The sequence below is a fragment of the Schistosoma haematobium genome, chromosome 5 (assembly GCF_000699445.3).
Source record: "Schistosoma haematobium chromosome 5, whole genome shotgun sequence".
Classification (NCBI taxonomy): Eukaryota; Metazoa; Platyhelminthes; class Trematoda; order Strigeidida; family Schistosomatidae; genus Schistosoma; species Schistosoma haematobium.
In genome coordinates, this window is record NC_067200.1 from 17004767 (window position 1) to 17025240 (window position 20474).

The 20474-nt window shown below is 38.1% G+C and overlaps 2 protein-coding genes across 6 annotated transcripts in view; one reads left to right on the forward strand and one right to left on the reverse strand.

Moving 5' to 3' along the window:
- Positions 1-17558, forward strand: part of EIF3D_1 (Eukaryotic translation initiation factor 3 subunit D) — a gene marked incomplete at its 5' end in the record, with an annotated part of 41276 nt that extends 23718 nt beyond the window's left edge. The window contains 8 exons of one of the 5 annotated variants that reach the window (XM_051217620.1): positions 7682-7706; positions 7789-7855; positions 9565-9606; positions 9645-9713; positions 9765-9806; positions 9845-10158; positions 13930-14285; positions 17283-17558. In XM_051217620.1, the coding sequence (XP_051065034.1) occupies positions 9670-9713; positions 9765-9806; positions 9845-10158; positions 13930-14285; positions 17283-17501 (975 nt within the window). In that variant the 3' untranslated portion in view covers positions 17502-17558. Of the gene's footprint in view, positions 1-7659; positions 7856-9564; positions 9607-9644; positions 9714-9746; positions 10159-13929; positions 14286-17282 lie in introns of those variants that run through there. The other 4 variants (XM_051217621.1, XM_051217619.1, XM_051217618.1 and 1 more) reach the window with 4 other exon arrangements.
- Positions 17559-18550: 992 nt separating this feature from the next.
- The window catches only part of RTEL1_1 (Regulator of telomere elongation helicase 1), a 46076-nt gene continuing 44152 nt past the window's right edge, over positions 18551-20474 (reverse strand). Inside the window, exons 23-25 of the mRNA XM_051217622.1 lie at positions 19808-19930; positions 18948-19114; positions 18551-18756 (exon numbers count right to left, since the gene is read on the reverse strand). Coding sequence (XP_051065036.1) covers positions 18664-18756; positions 18948-19114; positions 19808-19930 — 383 coding nt within the window. The 3' untranslated portion in view covers positions 18551-18663. The remainder of the gene's footprint in view (positions 18757-18947; positions 19115-19807; positions 19931-20474) is intronic.

Genomic DNA, 20474 nt, shown 5'->3' on the forward strand with positions numbered 1-20474 from the left:
TGGAAAGGCACCAAGGAAGCATTAACTTCAACGTGTCAAGAGGTTCTGGGTTTAAAGAAATACCATCATAAGGAATGTATCTCTACAGAAACACTGGAGAAGGTCAAAGAAAGGAAGAACAAGAAGGCAGCAACAAACAACAGCCGAACACGAACAGAGAAAGTCCAAGCACAAACTAAATACATAGAAGCAAACAAGTGAGTGAAGAAAAGGATTAGAGCCAACAAGCAGAAATACGTGAAAGAACTAGCTACGACGGCGGACAAAGCTGCAAGAGAAGGAAATATGAAACAGCTTTACGATACAACGAGGAAACTAGCAGGGAAATACAGTAAACCAGAGAGGCCGGTCAAAGACAAAGAAGGCAAGCCCATCACCGAAATTCAACAACAGCGTAACAGATGGGTAGAATACTTCGAGGAACTCCTGAAAAGGCCGGCTCCAATGAATCCACCGAACATCGAAGCAGCACACACAGATCTTCCTATAGATGTCAACCCACCAACGACGGAAGAAATTAGAATGGCCGTCAGACAAATCAAGAACGGGAAAGCAGCAGGACCCGACAACATACCAGCTGAAGCACTGAAATCAGACATCGAAGCAACCACAAGCATGCTTTATCTTCTATTCAAAAAGATTTGGGAGGAGGAACAATTGCTGATGGACTGGAAAGAAGGACACCTCGTCAAGATTCCAAAGAAAGGAGATCTGAGCAAATGTGAAAACTACAGAGGCATTACACTACTATTGTTACGTTCAAGTTTTGCTCGTTCCAGTTATTGATGTACGGACTATCGATCTACTTGCAAATTACGAACCCAAATTAACAACAGAACCAAGCTCCAATTTAGATACCAAATTTATTCGTAATTCACAAATAATCGACCAAATGTCGTTCTAACAACAATAATTATAACAATTACGAAACAAACCTTCAATTTTGTAGGTTTCCGGAGCAAAACTCCCAAATACCAAACCAAAGACAAAGAGAGCACCAAAATATCAAACCAAAATGTCCGAAATAATGATGTAAACAAACAATGTAAAAAGTTAAGTAAAACAATTACATCTAAAAACAGTAAATTATTAATGTACAATAAAGGTTTTAATCCGCCAAATGTCTTCAGTTCTCCCGTAACAACTATCAATACCAGGGGAAGTCTTCAACAGAGTGTTGCTGAACCGGATGAAGGATGCAGTAGACGCCCAACTTCGAGATCAACAAGCTGGATTCCGTAAGGATCGGTCATGCACAGACCAAATTGCAACACTACGGATCATCATCGAACAATCAGTTGAGTGGAACTCATCACTATACATCAACTTTATTGATTATGAAAAGGCATTCGACAGTGTAGATAGGAGGACATTATGGAAACTTCTTCGACACTACGGAGTTCCTGAGAAGATTGTCAATATTATCCGGAACTCATACGACGGACTGCAATGCAAAGTAGTGCATGGAGGACAGCTGACAGATGCATTCCAAGTGAGGACCGGAGTCAGACAAGGCTGTTTACTCTCTCCCTTCCTCTTTCTTCTGGTGGTCGACTGGATTATGAAGACCTCGACATCTGAAGGAAAACACGGAATACAATGGACAGCTCAGAATCAATTAGACGATTTGGACTTCGCATATGACCTAGCCCTCCTATCACGTACACACGAACAGATGCAGATGAAGACAGCGAGTGTAGCAGCAGTCTCTGCATCAGTAGGCCTCAGCATACACAAAGGGAAAACCAAGATCCTCAAATCCAAAGCGGAATACAGCAATCCACTCACTCTTGATGGCGAAACTCTGGAAGATGTAGAGTCCTTCACATATCTGGGAAGCATCATCGATGAACAAGGAGGTTCAGTTGCAGACGTAAAGGCGAGGATTGGCAAAGCAAGGGTCGCATTCCTACAATTGAAGAACATATGGAACTCAAAACAACTTTCAACCAATATCAAAGTGAGAATCTTCAATACGAACGTCAAGGCAGTTCTACTGTATGGAGCTGAAACTTGGAGAACTACAACAACCACAATCAAGAAAGTACAAGTATTTATAAATAGCTGTCTACGCAAGATACTAAACATCCATTGGCCGGATACCATCAGTAATAGCCTTCTGTGGGAGAGAACAAACCAACTTCCAGCTGAAGAAGAAATTAGGAAAAGACGATGGAAATGGATAGGACATACATTACGCAAATCGTCAAACTGCATCACGAGGCAAGCCCTAACTTGGAATCCTGAAGGGAAGCGGAAAAGAGGAAGGCCAAAGAACACATTGCATCGGATAATAGAAGCAGATATGAAAAGGATGAATTACAACTGGACGGAGCTAGAAAGGATTGCCCAGGACAGGGTTAGATGGAGAATGCTGGTCAGCGGCCTATGCTCCTTCACGAGGAGTGCCAGGTGTAAGTAAGGTTTACCAATTTCTTTTCCCTCTTTTATCGTTAATATACCTAGGTTCCTGTCTGGAGGTATTGTTGATCCACTGCTACTAGACACGGAAGACCATTAAGCGAAAGCTTCTTCTGTTCCATAGCACAACCGTTTGAACTACTTGAAGCAACACTCGTAACAATGTGTACACTGACAAAATTAATGTACTACCCAATGATTTTGTGGTTTACCGCAGCAAAAGAATTCTTAAATGTGAGGACGGCAAATATCCGTGCAGTCTAACGGACACCTAACAAACCTACAGCGATTCAAATACGCGTTTCCAAAATTGCAGTGACTTTGTATTTGTGTTTATCCTTGCTTTTATGTAGTTGTTACGTCAAAAGCACTCTTGGTCCAATTTAACTTGAAGTATTTCCGTTAAGGTTTGAAATCTGAGTAAATATTGTCTTGTGGTAATTTCTTTCTCATTGACTGGCACCTGTGTTCTTATTGTGATCATATTGCGTTTTAAACCTTGATTTTAAAACGCTGGTTAGTTGTACTTATAAATGTTGACAGCCAAACTGTTTTCCCCCTGTGGGTGAAGGTATACACTTCGATGAGTGTAATAAGTGGTTTAATAAGGTGTGTACCCGTTTAAGTTTTACCGTATACAAAAGATGCTCGAAACATAGCCGCATTGGATTTGCATGATTTGCTGTACAAATAAGACGTTACTACTCCGGAGGCTGTGAACCTATTTGCTTTGACCTGTAAGAATAAAAATGCTGGTTGCGCTGGTGCTGATGGCGAAGGTTGCGTCATTGTCGCAAGTGCTGTCACGGCACCTGCCGGGTACCCAATTGTGAAACACGTAATCGAGCTTTCTACCCCGAAACTATATTTTCACGTCCCAGATTTTGCTCGTTCCCTATTTGCAATTCAGGAACCCAAATTAACAATAGAACCGAATTCCAATTAAACGCCAGAATGTTTTCGCGATTTACAAATAGTCGACCCAAATGTCTCTCTTCAATTTTGTAGGTTTCTGGAGCAAAAACTCACAAAAACCAAACCAATAACCAAAAGAAACCAAAATGTTCGAAATTGATGATATAAACAAGCAAGTTCAAAAGTTAAGTAGAACAAATACACCCAAAAACAGTAAAATTATTAATATACAAAAACGTTTTAATCAGACAAATGTCTTCAGTTCTCCTGTAACAGGTTATTGGTGGGCAAGTTGCTAGAGCAGCGGCTGACGATCCTGATAAAACCATTAACGTCCCGTGTATTTCCAATGTAGATAATGCGACTGATGGATAATTGGTGACGCGGAGACGTAGAAGAGTGGGAAAGATAGCCAAAACTACTACGCCAAAGTCCTAGAGTAAGACCTCACCAAACATTGTTGTCAGTCATTCCCTCGACCTCTATGACTGTTACAAAGACAACTAACGGCACGGTACCAGGAGTCAATATGCGAAATCTGACATCACGGTCGAAAGCCGTGAACACGATTTCAAAAGAATTTAACCCCTTCCTTGGCTGGAATCTAGAGGAGTCAAAAGACAATGACCCCGCTAAAAGACATGAACACGATCTGCAGTTAATGGAATCTGTAATCAGAAATGTACTGCCTGAAGATGTTTTGGGGTACATATCACGAAAGCAACACGATTCGGTAAATGGGTTGGAGGTGAGACCCAACCAAGAAGGATCTTGAAGTTGGTACTCGGGAATTTTGAGGGAAGCGACATAATATTGAATAACGCACACAAAAATCGCGAGTCAAATATTCGTATCCGATCATATTGGACGCTTTAGAACCTAATCAAGTGGAAGAATGCTCTTACTGAGTTAAGAACTCGAAAGTTAAGTGGCGAAACTAACCTTACGATTAAGAGTCTTCAGGTAGTCAGGTATTGGAGGATAACGCTTCCGACACCTGTATGGGTAGAACGAATGATTCCTAACGCACCTTAAAAGTGTGCTACACGAACGCCTGCAGTCTTCGAAATAAAAAGTCCGAGATAAGTTTGATGGTGGATAAATTAATTCGTCACAGAAACATGGCTCACTGTTATATAGACTGTTCTATCACCATTGCAGGTTGCATCTGTATTAGAAATGATAGGCCTTCAAGTCTCATGAGAGGAGGCATAATTTTATACGGTAATGATCACTTTCGTATACAATCAGCCAAATCTTGCGCGCATGTTAGCGGTTCATATGAGGTAGCATGTTACCTAATTAAGTCCAGAAACGGGTTGTGGCTATAGAAGGAATAAACCGTAGTCCGTATTGTCTTGCTGACGACTGTATCTTTAGAAACATCTGTAAGGCGGAATGTTATCTCATCATCGGAGACTTCAACGCACCGCATGTCGACTGAATAGAGCTCACAGCTCAATGTGGCGGTTTCGATAGCGACATTCTATCAACCATTGTTCAGTGTGCACTTGTACAAGATGTTGCAAAACCGACACATGTTGACCCATCATTACTGTACATTATGCTCACACACCACTTTGAGGATGAGATCGACATTCAGCAACTTCCCCACCAGTGAACAGTGATCACGTTGTACTTCCCTTTAAATTTAGGACACATGGTATACCATTTGTATCTGCTCCATCCCGTTCCAATATCTGGCGAGCTAATACTAGGGCAAGCAGAGACTGTGCTATGTCAACTGGCTGGTCGGTCAAGGTGGATGGATCGATCGAAGACGAACAGAGTAATTTAACGGCCACATTCGAGTTCATAACATCCCCGTTTACTTGTGTTACACTTAAATTAACTTCTGAAACTTGTTTTATCTTCACTATGCATATATGACTCATACATATTGATATTTCATGATCCCTTTCACTTAATTGAGACTTTCATAGCACCACTCCAAACTATGACAGTACAAACGTATATTCTGGCGTCATATCTTACCACAATAATAAGCTTTTTTCTTGATTATTTTCTGTTTTATTTTTGTTACTAATTTGACGATACATACATAGTCGTTTATTCTTGTTCTGTGTTCATAGACACCCCTATTAAACTATTTGCGTTTTTCACATCTCCTTTATTTCTATTGCCTTATTTTCCCTCTTTCCTTCTTTAAAATCAATCCAATATTCTTCTCAATTTCTTAGTATCATTCTATTATTATTACTCTCTTTTTCAAATGTAATGCTAAAATTATTGAAACTTGTGAATGATTGCATTTTTGAAAAAACCCGAAATTGTTTCTTCACAACACTTATGTACCGGTAAGATGTTTGTGAATAATAATAATAATACCCCATGGTCAATACATAAGTTTTCACATTGCCCACCATCGATTAATAAGGAATCCCGTAATATGTTGAAGCGTAGGAAACACTTCTGGGACTTATACATGTCACCAGGACATGCATAATTTAAGTATGTATATCAACGACTCCGGAATATATACAAAAAGACCATCGCTAAATCCCGTACTACTTACGAACGACAATTGGCATATGACAGCCATACTTGTACGAAGATATTGTTTTCGTATGTTAAACGGTGAATAAAACGTAATGATGGTACTCCTTCATTACTGTTACATGAAAATTCAGATTTACTAGCTGAGTCAGGTCGGGCAAAAGCTGAAACGTTTTCAAACTATTTTAGCGAAGTCTAATCTACGCGTATTTTTACAAATACTTGTCCCAATAACGCCAAGATTCCAGCCATTGGATTTTTACATGTGACTGAGTACACTTCGACAGATAACTAACCTCAAAACTTGTGAGATACTGGGCCCTGACGGGTTACATCCATGACTGCTGTTATCTCTTGCGGAGATTATTTCAAGACAGCTCGCATCGCTCCTCAACATGTCCTTTCCACTCGCTGAACCCCCTAAAGATTAGAAAGACGCAATAGTCACCCCTATGTTTAAGGACGGTCAGAGGCAGATCGTATCTAACCACTGGCCTGTCAGTCTAATTAACATAGTCGTTAAGTTACTTGAAAAGATAATTCGGGTTAAGTTACTAAACCACATAGATTCGCACAATATGCTAACTCCCGAGCAAGATAGGTTTCGTAACATGTGTTCATGCTTGACCAACTTACTTAATGCGAGAGAGGACAGCTGCCTCAGATAACGGTCTGTCTGCCGATATGATATTCACAGGTTTTAGCAAAGCATTTGACAAGGTTTCAAACGTAGGTCTTATGCAGAAGCTCTCGAGCTTCGGAATAATATACGCTGTACAGGAGTGGATAGGAAACTTATTCTATGACCGCAGACAGAGAGTGAGGGTCAGTAGAACGTCATCAGATTGGAAGCCGGTCAAAAGTGGTGTACATCGAGGCACCATCTTAGGCCTCTTCTTTTCCCTCTCTACGTCAATGAATTACAGATGTTGCTTAAGTCGTCAACTTTATTGTTTTCGGATGTTGTGAAAATCTGGAGAACTATAAGAAGTGAGGCTGATCATTTGGATCTCCAAGCTGGCTTAGGTGAATTAGTTAGATGGGCTCGAGGTTGAGACTTTGAAGTTAATTCTAGGAAGAGTGCGCTCATGCACATCGGACTCGGTAATAGTCACAATTATACTATTGATGGTACATCTCTTCCACGCGTTCAAGAACATGAAGACTTAGGAGTATTAATAAGTCATGACTTGAAAACAACTACGCATTGCAACACAGCTGTTATCAAAGGTCTTCGCGCGTAATAGTCACTTCGCCGAGCATTCAAATGCTTTGGCGAGGAAATGTTTAGAATTTAATATCCCACCTACGTAAGACAACACTTAGAATGCTGTATTCAACCAGCTAGCCCATTTCTGATAAAGATACAAACTCATTTGAGTGTATTCAGCGTGTGGGAACAAAAGTAGTGAAGGGTCTTTCCAAACCCTTTTATGATGAGCGCTTAAAACGCCTTGTCTTATCGTAGGACGCGAGGTGACTTTATACTGGCATTCCGTATCTTTAACTATGATTTGGGTGTTAATATGTCTTGTCTTTTTGCTCTCTCCAGCACTAATAGTCTCTGATGTCATATAAAAAAGGTTCATAAACCCCGATCTAATAAACTTAAAGTGAGATCCCCTTTTTCTCATCGAGTGGTCAATGACTGTAACGCCTTGAATGAACAAGTGGTATCGGCTTAATCAGTGAGCATTTTCAAGGAGAAGCTAAATCTTCACTGGAATGCAATCTTTCAGGATTAACACAGGGTCAATAACCTACTATCCTTAGTACTGAAGACTGAAGACTAGAATGACCGCCTCATGCCAGGCCATTCAAGGTTGTCGTACACGAACGGCGGGCGACTTTGAGTGAGCCTGACTTTTTTTTGCGGTCCCTTCATTGTCCGCTTTCTGGGTCGTCGACTAACGTTTTCTTCTTTCTTTTCCACAGACAAATTGTTGTACTCACTATTGTTTGGTTCCTTTGATTTCAATCTGGAGATCTGTATAAACCCTAAGTAAGACATTTTTCAAGGTGCTTTTCTGACGTCTGTCACATCGGTAGACTAAGTAAATCTTGGGGTGCTGTCTAATTTCGTTTCAAAATTGGCAAGTTAGACATCAATATCGGCTCCGAACGCTGTACTGTCCAGGAGTTAGCAGATTGCGTGATTCTTCAAGACTAAGTAACCGAGAATTATATTAAATATCTTAACTGCTATGCTAGTTAGGCCGATATCTCGGCAGTTAGACACAATGTCTCATTCCACATTTTACGGCTACACCTTTTCATTCCCCAGAAAGCTAAGTTTGAATAATGGACGAACTAATCAACACTGAGTAGTTCGATTGATCACCTTTGTCCCAATGTTAAGAGCTTGGGTGATGGAGATAACTTGATAAGATCAGGCAGTACTGCCTGATCTCAGTACGTACTAAGACCCTCATCCATATTTTCTACAGAGGTAGGAGTCTAAACACTACACAGTCACATCACTGAGACGGCGTGGCACCAGCGTTTGTCACAGAATGTCCGGTAGGTTGAAACTTGGAAAGGCTCTGGTTCCAAACGTGTCTCATTATGAATAGTGACTGTTTCTTTCTCGATATTGTTTTCGTAATACTCGGTTTTCTGCTTAGTATATAAGGTCGCTTTCAATAAGTAGGAAGTGTACAAAACATTTGGCAATGATAATTTATCAGGTTTAACATTTAAAAGTGTCACTATGCTCGGGATAGTTATGTATATAGTAATTACTACACTGCTTTCATTGTGGCTTGGATTAGTTCTGAATATTGTGGACAAAATCTGTTCAGCCTAGTTTAATTAAAGTTCCTAGGTAACATATTGGATTAATATATACTTTCCCAGGTCTTGCATTTCTCATATCTGTACAAAATATTGCCTTCACAAAATGTCTAAATAAGTAGTGTAACTTCTCTACTAAGTTCATGTTTACCCATTCATTTCTGGGTTACATTATGAAGAGTGGTTATACTGCTCAAGTCATAATCCTACCTGACTCATTCATTACACATAATCATTTACCCCTATTTTCCTACTAACCAGATTCAGTTCACGTAGGCAGTTTAGTTGCAAATCTGTGAGAGATAGTCATTGGTTTTGAAGTTGCAAGTAATCACTTAATTTTCATAAATGTTGTTTGCAGAGACGAGGCTGAAAGGGTTGTTCAGAGTAACCATGACACATTGTCGGTGGGATCTCGTTTAATATGGCTGTTGTACTTAAAGATTATAAACTTTTCACCAGAAACATGAAGCAACTAATTGACTGAATTGAATGGGTAAATATGGATATTTATCTGCTAGATAGCTTAGTTCATATTTCATATGTTGTGTATCGATATTCCACTCTTAAGATGAACTTTGCTACTTTAGATTTTTAAACGTCTCATTTTCGTTTACAGAACTAATAATTCAAGTGTCTTTTCCTTCTATGTTGTTATTGAGTATTTATAGAATGTTGTATTAAAACATTATACACTTGACAAGTATATGTGTGATCAGATTGTTCGAAATGTATTGCGCTAAAATATCACATAGTTCTGATAATCTTCGTCTTATTACATTATTAAAATTTATCTAAGGGACTAATTGCTTTATACACTTGTACTTACAATCGAAAACATGAAACAAAACTTTTGAATGACTACATATTTAATTACGTTTTAACCCTAATATGATTTTTGTCAATGACTTTTCCTAGATGAAGCGACAAAAAGATGTACAGTTGGAATCGAAGCCAAAGGTTTGTAGAAATTTTTTTAGTGTTATTTTCCATTGCAGATACAAAAGCGTACTGATTTTTTAAATGACCTGGATGGACTCCTTGTCAGCTCTAAAAATTTCAATAAAGTATGGCTTTAAATATTATTTTATCTAACCTAGTTGTTTATTAAAATCTAGCTTTTTGTACAGAAAACAAGTCAGGAATGGATCAAAACTCAAGTTGAGAAGCTTGTACAAAGTCACATTCATTTATTTAGATTTATTGAAGTTTTAACAAACCTCGTTGTATCTGGAAATCATCATCCACATGTTGTTCAACAAGTGCTTGTTTGGTTAGATTATTGTCTACAACACCATTCAACTTCTACGCAAACACCAGAAATTCAGAAGGTCTTAAAGAATTTGTGTTCATATTACTACGAAACGTGTGGGGTGGGGAATATGTTTTTAAGAGCTGCTAACCGTGGTAGTGCCATGGAAAATTGGTCAAATGTTCAAAAGTTTATTAGTCACTTCCCTCGTAGATTTTATTATCCGGTTCTACCTAAAACAAAGTTTGTATACATTGATGGTAAGTACTAAAGTGATGAGACTTTAGACGTTGTATCGGTGCTAGATTTCTTTATACAATAGTGAATTATTGCCTAGTTTAATGCAAATGGAGGGTTTGTTTATTTGTATCACAGTATGGTGAAACATATTAAACTTCAAGCACCAAATAGGCCCTTTCACATCACTCTACCATTCAGAGGTAAGACTAATAGTCTTAAACTTTTTATCAGGTTCCGAACATGATGGCAAGCAAAAACATGTCAGATCTAGGTTAACCAAAAGTCGACGGAACGATCGTAAGCAGTGGTAGGCAACAAAAGCAAAAGAAATGGAAAAGGCAGCGACTGTAGTTAACACAAGATAGTTTTTCAGACTGATAAAAGAAACCAGAATTAAGAAGTCGAGTGTGAGATTATCTCGGAAAAAGACGGCACTCCTATATGCTCTCAGTACCTCAAAAGTACATAAACCGTGTGAGGACTCTTTACTCGAACGTTGCTTATGACCAAATTTCATCTGATTTTGCATCCTTAAGTGATGTCCGGCAAGGCTGTCCACCATCTTCGTTTTTGTTTAATGTCATCAAAGACCTACTGCTGATAATAACGTTCTCATCGTCTGAATTTTCAGGACCTAGTTCTGTGTTAGTAAAGACGCTGGTAAAATGCAGTCTTTTGGTAGCACTGAGCAACAATGCCAAGATTTCTGAGGTGCGTTTCTCCCCCTCTAAGTGTAAATTGTTGCTTCAGGACTGGCCTGCGTCAGCACATGAACTAAGGACAGTCAGTGAAGTAGTCGAACGCGTTGACAATTCCACTTATCTTGGAAGGTCTGGTCAGCCCTAATAGGTTGGTGTCTGATGAAATTTCTGCGCGGATTCAAAAGGCTCATTTCGCTTTTGCCAATTTACGTCATCCGTCTATCAGTTAAAGTTTATGTATACTACGCAGCAGTTCGTTCTGCTTTAATTAACAGCTAAGAAAGGTGGCCATTAATGGTAGAGGATACTCGTAGGTTACTAGTATTTGATCGCACATGTTTTTAAAATGTTGCTCGTATCTGTTGGGATCACCGGGTGAGTAATGGTGAGGTTAGACGCAAGTAATTGGGGAATGATCATAAATCAGTTGATGAGGTTGTAAATCTACGTCAACTGAGATGGTTGGGCCACGTGTTACGCATGCCTGAACACCGATTACCACTACGAGCAATGCTGATTAATGTTGGAGACGGATGGGAGAAAGTTACAGACGATTGAAGCAAAACGTGGCATCAATCCATAAAGTCACTAACTTCTGGTTTGAGCTATGTTGGTAGATGCATGCTACTTGGTTGGGGTCCGCGCGGCTATCGTAACCAATGGTTAGACTCTGGGTGACATGGCTCAGAATCGATCACAATGGCGTCGGTATATTCACTCTTCGTCTTCCCTTTAATTGTGAGATTGAAATTACTTTACACATTTTCTACGAACTAATTCTTTCTCCATATATTGTATCCTTATATGCAACCTTTCTTTTACATATTACTACCATCGAAGTAACTTACTTCTATTAATTGGTTGTTCATCTTGTTGTGCTGTGCGGTATAGCAACTTGGACCGACGCATATATGTGCTTTGTGTTAAGACAAAGACCCCATTTCATGTCTTTGTGAGACATAGTATGTAGTAAAAGTCATTATCACTCAAAAAGCAGGGTTCATACTTCACCAAAAACCTATACAGATCAGGTCAAATCTCACTGTATTTATCATTCTACTTACGTGTGTACGAGTAGTAATTGTGATTTACCAAAGTAGGGTCTCTGAAAACGTACCAAAAAGGCTACAGAATAAAGTCAAATCACATGAAATGATAAGAGTAGATGATAGACATTTGTCGTCCTTTATTACTAGACACAGTTGAAACGTGTCATAAAGTTGGTCTAACCTCAAACTGTTTGGTTTTGTGCAAAAATTGTTTAGAGTTTAGGTTAAGGCTTATTGAAGTCTTGACCAAACCCCCTTTATATTTACAAAAGCAGTGTTCCCAACTTAAACCTACCCTGGTGATAGTGAAATATTTTCCAGGATGGTGAGTTTCGTATTGTTCCTCCTCTATCTCTGTTTCCTAGTACCTCCGATTCGTCTAATCGGTCTTTTATTTTTCATATATGTATGATCAAATAGTTCAAAACGCATTGTGCTAGTAAGTCACATAATTCTGATTATCTTCGTATTCTCAATACATTACACAAATAAGTACATAGTTTAGCAATACTATGAAATTTTAAGCAGAGATGAATGTTAGCCAGCAGGATTTGCATTTCTTCTCATTTGGAACCCGCTAGCTGGATGTACGTGCAACCCACAATTGATGTTCACTCCGGAACTTGAACCCAGTGCCTCAAACGCTATCGCCTTATCCATTTAGCTTCTGAACTCCACTTCTATCCTCTATCCACCTCTGCTTATAATGCTTTTGACTTAAGACAATATCGAAGCAATCTGCATAGGATGTAAATATGCTAATAAGAGACTGATTAATTGCAATCCTAAGCGTCAATGGGAAGATTCAAACAATCAATACAAAAATGAACAATGAAATTTTATTCGAAATTTCAGAATTTCTGTACGGTGACTGAGTAAAGTATAGTAATAAGTCAGTTAGTCCAACGCAGCCTGAAACCATATACATGCATACATCAGTTAACGTTACCATACTGCATTAGGGAATTTCGTTGTATGAGTAAAGATGAATCCTAATAGGATTCTAATACTCAAGCAGATAGCTATGATATTAAGTAAAGACTTCAACCTCCGATTAAGAAATCTTTTTTGTTAAGTAGTTCAACACTTGATCTTATTCATGTATATACTGCTATTAACGAGAATTTATGGCGAATAATAGGTCGTCGCAATAATTTATTTTTTTATCGGTTGGATCTAAGAAGACAGGGACTAACTACTAGTTTATTATTCCTTGGTGAAAACGTATTTACATAAGTACAGAATGCTTCTGGTAAAATAGACAATTAGAAATTATTTTATTACTTAACGTTATTGATGATGTTAACAAAATCCGACGGGTCTAGATAATTTAGATGTTAGACTGTTGTATCACCTACATAAAGCATGTGCATACAATCAGTTAAGGTGAGCATACCTTCATTTTGTAAATTTTTGACTTTGTTTGTTGATGGTTAACTCAGTACTTTCCTTTCGCCACGCACTAACAGTAATGTACACCGCTTGAATCCTAATATTAATGAATTTTAACCATAATTTTTCAAAACTATCAAGTTTTTTGTTTTATCTCTCATTTCAAAGTGAAAAGTTGAAGGATTGTTTAGTACCTTAGTTTGTCATTGTTTTGAAAATTAGTCAAGACAACGCTCTCAAAAAATATAAACGCGAACACCTAAAGTTTTCAGAAGTAAACATTTTATCAGACAGTTTTGTGAATGATAACTGGTGCATACTCACTGGATAAAGGACATCGTTTTGCATATTCCTTTTAAAGAGAATAACATTTGAAAAATAAGGTACTCTGTTTCCTGAAGAATGGCGTTAAAATGCTCAGTTTCGTGTTTAGATATTCCTTAACAATAAAATGATTTATGTACAGCCAGACCAGCTTTAGAACTATTTGGATACTAAGCAACAAGCTTAAAATCTATTACGTAAACTTCCTGTAGTAATCTTAATAGGTCAAATGGCGTAAAAACTTTTCTCATTGTTTATCTTCATTAGTTGTGGCTATTTATAATGTGTGACATGAAATAGTTTGATTTTCTATCTCACTCCTTAGATGAAAGCAATCCTACCGGAAAATCTAATGCTCCATTAAATTTACATAGTTCCGAAAACAATGAAGAAAATCTTGATATCCTGAATGATGAATATTTGGATGTGGATACAATGTCATCTTTGATGAAAGATGACTCAGAGTATGAACAGGAATCGTTGTATCAATCGGTTGAAGAATCTGATGCCGGTGTATTTGATGTCAATGAACCTCTGTCACCTGATGCAGAACAGTTTCTTAATAGTATGAATGATGACTGGGGAGATGAAATAATTTCTTCTGAAGCTGAAAGTGATTCGGACAAATTTATTTATCCTGAAATAAAAGATTCTGAGGACGATTTGTCTGTATCAACCGAAGTAAGTCCAATCATTTTTATTCTGCAACTTATTTATTTGAACACAGACATGTGTACAAAGGGGTACCAAATACATATCAGCCACACAACAACAATGAGGTTTGAAGAGATAGAGAATGCTAAGTGCATATAATAAAAAAGAAGAGCAACAATAAACATAAATTAGTGCGTGAGAATGAAATGATAATAATAATGATGGTAATAAGGAGAGGAGCAGTACAGTTAGGGAAAATACAACCAAAAAGAATCCTTCTATTTAAAGAAGTTACGTTCATTTTTCTTTTTATGAAGAAAGTAAAAAAAAGTTGCAGTAGGACTGCCGTTGACTTCTCTTATGAGTCATGCCCGATACAGTCTCCTCTACGACCCTTAACCAGGGAGTCGTGAAGGACCAACAGAAGCCAGTCATGTACAACTTTCATAACATGACGCAATGCATACACTGACCACCTCTCCGCTTCTCCCAACCTGTTCCAGCGTCGGCAAATAATGCACGATGTGGAGTTCTTTAGGACCACATTCGTAGAACATGTGCAAACCACCGAAGTCCATATTTCAAGTTAGTGACACCAATTAAATTATCGTCGCTGTGCCCGACACACGATGCCGAACTTGTGCATTACTAATATGGTGTTGCTACTGGATGTCGGCAATACTTAGGAGACAACGATGATCAAACACAGAGTCGTCTAACATCGTTAACCAGGAGAGGCCAGGTTTCACAAGCTTAGAGCAAAACTGCTCTCACCGACGCATTGTAGATCCAACCTTTTACTGCCAGACTAACATCACGAAGGCGTCAAAGGTGGCCCAGATTGGCATAAGCCTGTCTGGCTTTCACTATTTGTGAATTGATCTGATCGCTCACGCCATCACCAGCACTTATGTAGCTACCCAGAGACACGAACTTCCCGACTATTTCTATCTGCTCACTACCCAGTGTGAGTGCAGGATCAGGGTTGTGCCAGTCTCGTAAAAGTATTTGCACTTGGAATGTGCAAAGCATATACCATACCATGCATGCCTTGGGCATTATAACACTGTAAGACAATATCATCCGCATACTCAAGGTCGAGAAGTCTTTCTCCAGGCAACAGATCCACACCACTATTACTTACATCCATCAGAGCTGTTTCTAGAATGTCATCGATGGCAAAGTTGAAGAGGAATGGTGAGATTGAACAACCCTGCCTAACCCCACTGCTCGAATGGAACAATGGAGAGAGGTAGTTGTATGCCCTCACTCTGCCTGAGGTGTTTGTATATAGGGTTTATAAAATGTTAATAAACTTCTCAGACACACCCTTCTTCAATAGACAATTCCAGAGAACTGTCCTATCCAACGAATCGAAGGCAGCCCTGATGTCAAGAAACACTACGATTGTTGGCCTTTGATAAGTATGGCGATGTTCTAGCATTTGGCGGAGGGTGAAGATATGATCAATACATCCTCGACCAGAACGAAAACCAGCATGCTTCTCGCGAGTCAATCTTTCTCGGGTTTTGAACAACCTACGAAGTATGACGGAAGCCAATAACTTGGACACAATCGGAAGTAGACTTATCCCCCGATAGTTGTTACAGGAACGACGTGAACCCTTTTTGAGTATAGTAACAACTATCGAATGATCCATCGACGTTGCGAAACTCTCTAACTGACAGACCTTTGTAAATAACTCAATGAGTTCCTTGAACAGAAGTTCGTCACCATTTCTAAAATGGGCCAGCGGTAAGTCGTTTTGGTTTGTTGATTCATGACGCTTCAATAGTTAGAGTTCTTTGCGGACTTCCGCCTCATTGGGTGAGTCAGTCGTCACAGAAAATGGAGGGCAGTACCGTCTGATTGATGTCGATGGGGCAGGAAACCAGTTGAGCTTCCCGTCCAAGACGTCGATAGATGTTAATGACTGACATCTTGTCATCGTCACAGATTGTTTCGCTCACACCAGACTTCTTGCTGCCTGTGACTTGGATGAGTTGGAAGAGCTCCCGGCAGTTACCAGATACAGCTGTTGCTTCCAACTATTGGCTCCTACCACTAGGGTTCTGGGTCGTTGCGCAAGCTTTGCTCAATTTCATTACGTAACAGTCGTCATTTATGATCAAGCGCACGGTCATCCGGAGTAGACTGATGGGCTTCAATAAGTAGTAAGGCGCCTTTATAAACGTATAATTCTCATTAGGGCTATTAGTACGCTTGAAACTGAATTCGGATAAACTCATGCTGGTTAACTGAAGACTTGGTTTAGTTGATCGTGCATTCGATTTTCAACCTCAACCTTCTCTTTTCCTACCTCTTTCCAAACGTCCGAATGTGGCTCGAAACTACACAAACGTGTACTTGGTTGTTGGATCTCACAAACGTTATTCATTGAATTTTGTATCAAATTCCTTGGAGTATATCCACTAATCTATTAAGCCTCCAAATGCCCTCGTACGGCCGAGGGTGAGGAGAGTCAGTTCTCCCTTTCAAAATGCTCTCACATGGCCACGTGTATATAGCCTCTGCCAGGGAAGTCCTACTCACTGCCTTCTCGCGGCGAGGGTGTTGTTTACGAAATTTAGAGGACGAAAAGCGAACGCCCAGCGCTTTAACCGGGTTGGTGGACACGAGAGGTTCACCTAGAGGGTTGAAAAACCCTGATTCCAAACCAATGGTGTACATGGGCTCCAGGATCATGAAGAAACAAATGGCGTGTTAACCAATTATTGGTCACCGGCTATCATGGGATCGCATCTCCTGACGTTGCTTCACTGCCTTGTGAATCAGACCTTCGCGTCAAAGGCTCCGGGTGCTGTCCCCTAAGAAGACCATCTGCTTCGGTCTGGGCACCCGGGCAGTATCACAGCACAAATGCAAATCAAGTGATTTATGTGGCGCATATGTATTCGGTGCCCCATTGTACTAATATTTATGTGTTCAAATAAATAAAAATAAAATCTATTAAATTTCAACTTCTGTCCAGTGTATATATTAATCTGTTTTTTTAACGTCAAGATATCTTCAACGTCTGTCAATACAAGTCTGTTTCCGGATGTTACTGAACAATTGGGAACCGTTGGGAATGATTGTGATGTTAATAATGGTGAGAAAAATGAGAAAGTTGTTAAACCAAAAGCAAGCAAACCTAACTACTCAACCTTAAGTCAATCCCCAAACAATCGTCAAAAAAACCGTCGATCAAGTTCAAGAATAACTACATGTCAAAAACATTGATTTCCTATTAGACGTATTTATGTGATATTTGTATATTAATGGACAAAATACGATAAATTTTCTGTTCTGGATTATAGAAGGGTTAGTGCAATCTTGTATTTACAACTCCTCATTGGGAATGTATGTGAGACGGGAAGGTCATTATCGTATCTGTACATGAACTTGGAGATTCTGTTTTAACGAGTTAACAACAGAATATCCAACACATTTCACTTAAATATTTCTTCCTATTATATTTTGAATTGAGATCACTTAGAAGGACAAAACATTTTTCTTCCGTGCTCATTAATTCATCAGTTTATAAAAAAAACTCGGAGGTATTCATGCATCATTGTTTAACTGGGTCACATAAAAGAACATCGTTGTAAACTTGTTTGGAAGTTTTTGAATCAAGTGGTTAGTTAGCGGATATTTTAGGTTGTATCTCAGTGTATATCATTTGGACTAATTATTGTGGGTTTAATTAGGATATCCCACTTATTTATGTACCGTAGCTAAAAGTAAGGTAGTGCTTATATTATACATATACAATTCGTGATCCTGTAGCGTTCATCAGATCAACATGGTTTGATCATATGAATTTAAAAGAGAACGGTCTAGTCATATGGAAGCTGATTGACCGATGTTAAGTAAGAAGACAACCAGTCTAGACCCTTTTCGTATTTGATTACTAAATGACCTTAGGATACAATAGTAAATGATTATTACGAATCATAATCCAGGGTTATTCGGATATCAAGGACAGTTATGTTTTATGATTGTGAATTGTCGCATTGTCTGATTCGCCAATATGCATGTGTTTCATAAAGCCCTCATTTTGAAAGAGTGACTCGAAACACATTGCAACTGTTCAGAGCATATGTAGTGAACTATAATTTACTTTTAGTTTTGAAGAGCATTTTTTCCGTATTCTCAAATGATTTCATGAGTTACTGGGATAGGTTTCTGTGATGTTTACTTATACAAGCTTTGATCTGATTCTAATACACTAAGCCTGTGATCCGAGATCATAATATCAAGAGCAAAAGACAAAATAAAGAAAAATTGTCATTGTTATTAAGAAACATTGTATAGGGGCGATCTATTTTATTCTCGTATAAAAATAAGAATAACGAACACAATTCCTCAGCTTATGGATTCACAGTTTTTTGAATAATAAAATTTAAAAATTTCGTTCCGTATCCTTTTTTTGTATCAAACGTGATAAGTCACGTCGTCTCAGTAATTTTCTACATACAGGACATTGATGATCACCCTAAAATTCAAAACAAGAATGGGTGTTAATACGCTTGTTTTGAAAAAAAAAAAAGTGAACTAATAGGTAATCTAACAAATAGCACAAATTAAGGATGGAGTTAGGAATAAACGTCAAACTCAGTATATATACATAATCGAACAATATTGTTTCAGATTCTAAATTACTTAAATATAGTAAATAGTACTTACTTTGTCGATGATATGTCGCCAACATTTAAAACAAGCTATGTGCTTACAGCATGATATCACTGGGACTTGTGCCGGATCAGCTGAGCATTTGCAACATTTCATTGAGACTTCAGGTATATTCTCTAGTTTCACTGGCTGATTTGAATTAATTGCTAGGCTGCGAGACACTTGGAAAAATATGGAGTACAATACTTAAAAAAAGTCATACAACATATTTTGCTGAAATCTATCTTATTATTGACGCAAAGGATTCTTAGCAATTACAGATTAAATATAGTTTCTACATTTCTTCGTACTTAAGTTTTTTAGTAGTCTATGGACAAAGAATATTTTTTAACTTAGGTGTACGTAACAAAAAAAATGAATAAAGCGCTTTATTTGATATGAGTTTAGTATCTCAACAACCGGATTAATCATTTACATCTGGAATTTGAAGCAACTCGTTTAGTGATTCCACTGTATTGGGGTATTACTTCGTAAATAATATTTAATTATTTCTCCAAAGAAATATTGACGTTGCACAACTATAGAGTAGTACTGAGGGGAATATTAAAAACTATGATGATTATCATTAGCATTCTGACATCACCCCAAAAGAATAAACAGGGAATACCAGACATGCTTTTGATGACTATTCAGATTTGGTTAACTACTAGAACATTTCTTGGTTTTACTCCATGAAAAAAAATCGAAAAACAGCGCTAGAAATTCATATGTTAGAATGCAACATCCATAATTCAATGTTACAAGTCGTATTGACTGATGATGAAAAAAGCCGAATTTTCGGGTGGTTTTTTGCAAAACAATGAAATAATAATCTGAGTACAACGTATATAAGCTTATTTTAATCGATTACATACCTTGATTTGAAGTATCTACAGACTTATTTATTGAATTTGATTGAATAATTGGTAACCCCGTCAAATTATGACACAATTCAGCATAACGTTTACGATGCTCCGGTAAGATAAAACAAATGGCATCTAACAATAAACATATGTAGTAGACACATACAGATACGTACAAATATATTGCAAAAGAATAGATTGTTTATTAATAAAACCGATATTTTCAAGACAAGAAGTTATATTTTCTGAAAGACATTTACTATACATGTTAGAATTGACAATTTGTGCACAAATGTTTCAACATCATTGTAGGCGACCTGTGGATTTCTATGAAATGCCTACAAATAGTAATTAAGGAGTCAGACTTTCAAACACTAACTCCCTGGTTCAAATTTCCGCCCCATCTATATTACGGTTTAGACAATGAGAATATTATTGACCTTCATACCTAGAATTTGGCTCATATCCAAGTGTATGGTGAGTGAATTAATGTAGATTTCTTATAGACAATAAGAACTGAAAATTCGAGATATGATTTCTTATATTAAAACGCAAAATATCTCACATGGACAATATAAGTAGTTTAGCACACACTTATTGTTTTATTAACCCAATCAGAACAATATTAATTTCTTCTGTATATCATTTAGAAGTATAAAATAATTAGTCGCTTTGATAA